The sequence below is a fragment of the Tachysurus fulvidraco genome, chromosome 14 (assembly GCF_022655615.1).
Source record: "Tachysurus fulvidraco isolate hzauxx_2018 chromosome 14, HZAU_PFXX_2.0, whole genome shotgun sequence".
NCBI lineage: Eukaryota > Metazoa > Chordata > Actinopteri > Siluriformes > Bagridae > Tachysurus > Tachysurus fulvidraco.
The window spans coordinates 22,491,300-22,499,209 of record NC_062531.1 but is presented as its reverse complement, the minus strand read 5'-3'; the positions used below and the strand labels follow the sequence as shown (position 1 = coordinate 22,499,209).

Here is a 7,910-nt window from a genome sequence, read left to right as displayed (position 1 = left end):
AATTCTTTTACAATGACCATATTGTGCTTTATTTTTTTTAGCATTTAAAATTGTGTCTATATAAATAAATCCTTAATTAAATTATTCTATCTTTAATTCATTTCTTTGTGCATACTCTGAAAATATAAATAAACTATTCCAAACACCTAGCAAGACTGGATCTTTCTAATAAAGCATAAATGAAACCTGGTTCCTGATGTTCTAATCCATCAGCTCTTAGATCAGAGTAAGTAGTTAAGGATATAACACAGACCTTCTAATTACTCTCGTCAGCTCTACCTGCTGACTCGCCTGTCTGCTCCACATCCCCCCATTAACATAGGACGAGCAACTACGTCTTTAGATTTACATTAATGACACCTAGATACAGACAAGAAATCACAACGTTTAACTTTTTACATAATATTTACTTTTTTTCCACACAGTTTCTGTAGTACAAATTTCAACAAACTCCTTTTTTTAATTTTTTTTTTTTTTTTTTTTTTTTTACAAAAATAATATTAAGCAGCAGTGAAACCATTCACTAAATAAATAAACACACCCATGTTTCAGCCATTTCAAAAGAAAGTCCAGAATCGTTTTTTTTGGGGCATCAAGCAAGCAGCTAATTCTTCTGACACAGGACGCTAAACTAGCTAAAAAACACTAGCTAACATAACAGTTAGTAGTTAAACATACATCTCTTTTAGGTCATTTGACCATCATGCAGTCAGCACTGGTTTTGTCTCGAAGTAAACCGAATGAAATGAACAGTAAGATCTTCAAGAAAATCAACAAGAAGCTAGTTTGCCGAAATGCTTTACACCTTGACCCTATTTTCTTCAAGCTTAACTGATCTCAGTCTCTCTTCATAATTCTTGTGCGCTTTTCTGATTTCCGCTTTGCCTCCAAAGGGGCTGAGCAAGCCTCGAGTCCACACACTTTGTTCTGTTTCTCTGTTCACCAGCAGGAGTATGAGAAGAGCGGGTACTGGCTCCAGTCAGCCATGTTGGCATGGTGGTAGCCATGATGGACAGCTTGTGTCCCATAGTCTGCTGCTAAGTGGTGATGATGATGTGGATGGGATGAGTACTGTGCTGAGCTTGTCCCGCTCCACTGGGTCAGGGGCTGGTCAGCACTGTAAGGTGCATAGAGTGCATGAGGTCCCAGCATGCCTGGCTTTGCCTGTGCCATGGCTACGTTCAGCACCCCAGCATAGTCCTGCACACCTGCTGTAGCAGGGGGAGGACACTGTGGGACAACCAGATCAGTGACTTTGCCGTCCTGCTCGGGCACAGTGGTGATGTCAGGCACTCGAGATTCAAAGCTGGAGCGTCCAGCGCTGCTGCTCATGCTGGAGGAGGTTGGTGATGGGGACTTGTTGTAATCAGGAAATCTGAGAAAAGATCCATAAAAACATTTAAGCCTTCTTGGTACACTTAAAAATAAATACATTTGCAACAGTGCCTTAATAAATGAATGATCAATAGGTACCTGTAAGGTTGGTATGTGTTGTGTCCTGGCACAAGCTGTTCAGAGCTGTATACGTCTCGAGCATTAGAGCCCAGAGGGGAGTCTCTTTCCAGGCTGTGACTGTTTTCCCTATCAGATGCTCCTTCCCATGGAGAATTTGGCTCATCCTTAACTCCATCCTTGCATCCAGCCCGTGCTTCTGCCAGACCCTCATAGGAAGAGCGGCACAGATCTGAAAGGTTTTAAACTTCCCATTAGTATCCAGAGCGCTGTAAATGATAATGAGCTAATAATGAACAATGCTAAATTATCTTTAGGGGTTGACAGCTTCAAACCCATACCTGGTGGGCTTGATCTTGATCCATCTTGATCTGAGTCCCTGACCATAGAGTTCAGCCTTTTAGCCAGGCGCTCGGTATCAGACGGACCTCTGTTTGTTCGTCTGTGTAGGACAAGAGGAAGCAAAACATTTGTTGTCTTTTTTCCTCACAAAAAACAGGAATCGATAATCGGTGCAGATCTGTTGTCGCAGTTGCTCACCTTTTTGAGTTCATGCCCTCATCTCTGAATCCCTTGGCAAAGGGGTTGTTGTCAATTTTCAGCTTAGTAATCTGTAAAAGGAAGCAAAAAAACCATGAGCCACATACAAAAGAGTTGTCTGCACCCATGCCTGATGTAGTACTGTGTGTAATGAGAGACAAACCTTAGTGTTCTGGTATGCTGTGACGGCCGTGAAGGAGGTCTCGGGGAAGGCGAAAGTCTTGAACACACTCCACCGTACACTGTACAGGTCATCAGCTTGCACGATATGGAAGCGAGGATGATAACGATGCATGGAATGCAAGATGATCTGTACCACAGAAGTAAAAAGGCATCATGCACTGGCTAACCTTCGTAATATGTAATCCATTATTTGCCATGAACATCACTTTTGATTCAATAACCATGTAAAAAAGCAGATGTAACAACAAATCAGCATAATTAACTGCCCTTCTTATGCATTTGGAACGTCTGCTTTAATCAAAAGTTATAAATGCCACTCAAAAATTCATTGACTACATCGAGTTCATTTCTCAAGACTTTAACCAAAGATCCCCGGATCTTAGTTAAGAAGAAGATACTCACATGTCCGTGCTGGTCAAGGGCATTGTTGGTGAGTTTGAGCTTGAGAAAGGAGACTGACTGCTTCATCCAATGGCTTCCTGGAGCTGGTGAGTCTGGGTGCAGGTAGGTCCTGTATGGTGGCTGTGGCTCAGCCTTTCCGGCTACTTCCCATTTATCTTTATTCCACTAGACACGAGAATACAGATGTTAGTTTTGTCATAACGATCATGGTCACATTCAGTTGAGGGCAAAGTTAACTGTCAAGGACAAGAGGATTCACAGCATTCCCAGTGACAGAAGGGCTAAAGGTAAGGCTAGAGGGGGAGTGTAAGTTTGGGGAGGGGGACCCCCAGTTGCTCCTGTAAAAACAGGAAGAGTTTGGACCCTTTGAAGTGGAGTGTGAGTTGTGTAATCAGTGGTGAGAAGACTCTGGACACACAGACAAGCACCAACTGCCCCAATCACTAATTTACTGTCTACCCATTTTTTTTTTTTTAGCATACTGATGCCCAGTGGAACAAAAAAGAGACATTTTTGTGGCCATTTAATTCTGGGTAATTCATCAATCCATCTTTCCAAATCTGCATCTTATAAATTGGTTAAATACTAGACATATATAAAACCAAGTAAGATCCTTGATAAGGATACGGATGCATGCCCATAGAGGTTTAAGCTTGAGTAATCGACAGGTCAAAAGTCAATTCTTACCTTGTATCTGAAGCTATCTTCAGGCACGATGTCTACCAGGAGGATGTACTTTGCATAGGGCACAAGTCCTGAAATATTTATCTTACAATGCGGGAACATTCTCCTGCGATAGACACACAAACATAACATTCTGGTCATCGTTTATTCACCATTCTACACAGGAAATATCCATAGCTTCAAAAGCACCTAATGGATGGACTTGTTTTAGTTCCAAGTGTTTTACCTGCCAGGCTTAGTGATGATCATCTCTGTACCAATCTCATGGAAGGATTTCCAGAGCTCAGGGTCCTCCAGAGTTATCCTGATGTTCCCTTTGTGAAAGGAATCTGTTGCTCCAGCCATTGCAGAAGGAGGTGGAATACTGAAGTTGTGTTTGAGGTCTGAGTGAAAGGCAACAAGGAAAAAAGCAAGCATGAGATTGAGCCCTCTTAACATTCAGTGAAGGCTCATAGTAGGATTTTTAACTCCTATAACAAGAACACTTAACACGATGAACAGTGAATAAACAAAACTTACCTCTAATAGCTTGCATTGCTTAAGATTGTCCGTCTGCAACGAGACGAACCGAAATGGAATAGTCGGTGATTTGCAGAAGCGTTTTCAGTCACAGCACCAAACTGTCCATATGATTTCCAGAAGCTTCGGTTGGATCCGCAAACACTTAAAGTCCAGAGATATAGAGAGGGAGAGGGCGTTCACCTTTCTGAGGAGCAAAGAGGACATCGGGCAGATTTAAGGGGACACTGCTAGTGGGCGGAGCTTGGGCCCCTGTTCACAGCCTTTGAAGTGGCCCAGGGATGAGTCAATGTCACGATGTGATTGGAGGATGGGTAAAATCAAAGAGACTTAGCAGAGCCTTGATAGAGTCCCGACAGGAAGAGGACCAGGCCGTCTTTATGAACTGCTAAAAGACTTTTAAGCAAATATGCACAGGGCTTCCTAGAGCACAAGTCAACAATGAAATCTCGCTAATGCTGCTAGTTAAAGTGAGTGAGGGCATAGAGGAGCCACGGTCTAAATGGCATATTTACACATTCACACAAACAGAATAGTGTGTACACTTGGGACATGTTTGTTAATTCACACAGACTTATCCATTCATTTTCACCGGTGCAACGGATACAAGGTCATTGTATCAGCAGTGAAGACTTTGAGATTGCTTAGAGCAGGAAAGAAACGATTGAGAAATACACTATTAGCTTTAAAATATTTTGCTCTTTTACATTTCCTTGGTTGGTTATTCATAGATTAACTATATGGAAAATAATGTGAAATGATTACCCTGATATTACAATACTAGAGATTCAGAAGGTTGATATTGTCATGAATCAGTAGACACATTAAATATTTACGTACAGTTTGTTTAGATAAATAATGATAAATGATGTTTCTATGTCCAAAGGAGAAACATTATTCTTCAAATTTTTCTTCTTCTTATTATATTTATTTTGTTTTTGCTCTTCTGTTTCTACACTTCTGTAAAGCTGCTTTGAGACAACGAATTCAACTGAAATAAAGGAAAAAGTTTAGATGAAATAACGTTTTTATTTCTTTCATTATTTTACACTCTTCACTATTCATTTTACGGCTGAAGCTGGAGTAAAAAAAAAATCACATCCATTATAGGGACTGAAGGTGAGAGACATAAAGCATTAATAGAGTCATGACAGAATTCAGGCCCTGAGGCAAACGTTCAGGTGAGTTTACCTGAAGGACAGCTTGTCCTGTGTGTGTGTGTGTGTGTGTGTGTGTGTGTGTGTGTGTGTGTGTGTGTGTGTGTGTGTGTGTGTGTGTGTGTGTGGAGGAGCTGTGGGGTGTTGTGTATTGTGGATTCAGTGTGTCTAGACGTGACAATGTTTCGGTACTTAATCTCATTAGGAGCACCACCACATTCCTCATGTGGGTTTAAGTTTTCTATTCATGCAGAGAAAAAAGACAGACCACACTGAGATGGATTTGGAGAACCAGATGAAGAACGAGAAGACGGACGACACCGAATGTAACTCAAAGAATAATCAGGGAACGGATCCAGCCGCAGCGGAAGAGGTTTGAGGGAGGAAATGGCAGTGAGGCACTGAAAGAACTTTGACTGTATGGCCCGATACTTCGCAGGCTGTTCGCACAATCAGGCCTCCAGCTACAGAGAACAAACACATAAACAGTGTGAGTGGGTTTATCAGGGTGAATAATCTTTCAGAAGGCATTACTAACTATTCGTATTCATTTGTAAATGAAAGCAACCTGATGTGTGTGCTTGACTTACTGTATTCACAAATGAGGAAATAAGCGTTGGAGTCAGTCTGGAGTCTGGAGCCTCTTCATAGACATGTTCCAAAATGTGTAGTGGTGAAATTTACTTTTTAAAACTACAAATCTTTCTGGTCACGAGTTTACTATTTCACGGAAAATCTCTCGAAGCTGCTCTGTTGAAAAGCAAAGGGTTGCTCAAGGAAATCTTAAGTGTTCTTTATAAAGTCGTATAAATCATTTACAAAAGAATCATTTACATCAGCGATTCTCAAATATTTTATAAACCCATAACCCCATAAAACTAATTAATCCCATGAACATAATCCAGCTATTGAAATATTGGCAATTGGTATTTAAATGTGTATTTAAATCAATTCCAGAGGTTTTTTTTTTAATGTTTCACTCAAGCACAATTTTCTTGAGATGTTGTTATTTATAGGTTTCATCCAGCATCCGGTCAAACTGACTAATAACTATAAGAACTGGAGAATAAATGTCAAGGCGGGTCGTGACAAATATCAAATATCAAGACAAATAACATTTAGATATAAAGAGAGAATCGTGACTGAAAATGAGCATCATGGCTCTAGATAAAACTTTTTATCTATATCGTGTAAATGAGTAGAAAGAATAAATCGCTTACAACCGTGCCACTGAGAATCCCTCAGAAATCTTCCTCTAGGTAATTAATAGATGTATTGTACATGCTGTAGATTATAAGTCAAAGATTTTGATCTCCCCACACCAAAGTGCAGCTGTGGCGTGTAAAATGGTGATGGAGCGAGGTGTACGTTTCAACAGCACTTACATTAGGACCATTACAAACGGTGACGAGGTTGACAGATGAAGAGAGATAAGGGGGTCGGGGGAGAAAGCAGCTTTTTCCAGGTTACACGATGACTTTTTTTTTGCATATTATCAGCATTGTATGTTTAATATATTTACTTTAGTAGTTTCAGTTCACAATTCCGTAAGGTCTAAATGTGAAACCATAAAAACACATCGTCCTTATCGGGCTTTATAAACCTCACCTTACAGCTGAGGAACAAATCTATCCTAGAACTCGATTATAAAAAAGACACGAATTTATACATCATTCATAGTCAACGTATTGACATGGCGTGTATGTCACTAATCTATGTTATAACACCATACAAAATATTAATCCTCTTTAATATGCTAGAACCAGAAAATCTTCCAAGGAACCTTTGAGGAACCTTAGATCAGGTTTGGATTAGTTTTTAGCGATACTACTGAAAAAAAAAAACAGTCTTCAAAAGCCAAGGCTAGTATGAAGGGAATTTGAGCGGGTTACCATTTTGACAGCTTTCGACTTGAGTCGGTTGAACGCCCTTAAGGGAATTTAATGTGATTCGCCTGGTTTCTTAAGAGCTCCACTCAGTTACAATCAATAGCAAATAGAGACAATGATGGACCTGTATTTTTTTGGGTTTTTTTGAAGGTTATACAACAGAAACGAGACTCAAACTACTCATAAAGGGAGTCGCGATTACAACAGGATTGTGTGTTTACGAGTTGAAAGCCTTCTCTAGCTGCGAAAGTATTGAATGCAGCCCAGGCTAAGGGGATGCATATTGGTATTATAAGACAAACTCATCCATACAGAGTGTCAGAGAATGGCCAAAGATCCTCTCACACCTCTATGACAGACTTCATGAAGTGGCCTCTTCGGGACCCTTCTTTCTCGTTTCTTTTTTCTCTAATGAAGGTGTGATAGTTTGAGTTCTTTCACCTGAGAAAAGCTGGTAATAAGCACACGTAATGCGTTGTTGGCGTCACTCCACACTGTGGACACACACACACACACACACACAGACACACTTCAGTCCTGGTGTGTGAAGTGTTGAACATTTTAGGAGAATGAATTTGAAATTTTGGTTGTTCAACCATATTAAATATGTTTGTATTGAAGTGTACACCGTGCTTCAGTGGATCATCTTAGCTGCATAATGTAGATTTGGATCTGTTGCTGATTTAGTAAACACTCATTCATAGACAGCGTGAACATCCTTTCAACATGCTTACTTGTATTTCTATAGTCACACTATTCCAAGTTTCCATTTTGAGTCTGGTTCCTCTCCAGGTTTCTTCTTCAGGCCATCTTATGGAGTTTGAACTTATGGCGTTTGATTGAGGAATCATTAGATATGAGATTTTAAAAGAGATTTTCAGCCATTGTAGCATCACATTCACAGATCCACTGTACTGTTGCAGGAATCGAATGTTATAGCATGCAGGTTTGGTCTCTGGAGCAAAAAAAAAAAGAAACAGAAATCCAGGATTACAACAGTACAGAGGAGGTACAAGCATCGAAGCACGTGCAGTGCTGTCGGTATTAGCAGCTCAGGCTCGATGATTCGGACACTTGACCAGGT

The 7,910-nt window shown here is 40.4% G+C and overlaps 1 protein-coding gene across 1 annotated transcript; it reads right to left on the bottom strand.

Annotated features, from left to right (window-relative positions):
- Positions 1 to 523: 523 nt before the first annotated feature.
- On the bottom strand, positions 524 to 4,428 carry tbx16 (T-box transcription factor 16). Its single transcript, XM_047800038.1, has 8 exons — positions 3,488 to 4,428; positions 3,265 to 3,367; positions 2,578 to 2,742; positions 2,156 to 2,302; positions 1,993 to 2,063; positions 1,794 to 1,894; positions 1,474 to 1,684; positions 524 to 1,375 (listed from the first exon to the last, which is right to left on the bottom strand). The coding sequence occupies exons 1-8, from the start codon at positions 3,697 to 3,699 to the stop codon at positions 940 to 942; spliced, it is 1,446 nt and encodes a 481-aa protein (XP_047655994.1). The 5' UTR covers positions 3,700 to 4,428; the 3' UTR covers positions 524 to 939.
- Positions 4,429 to 7,910: the final 3,482 nt, after the last annotated feature.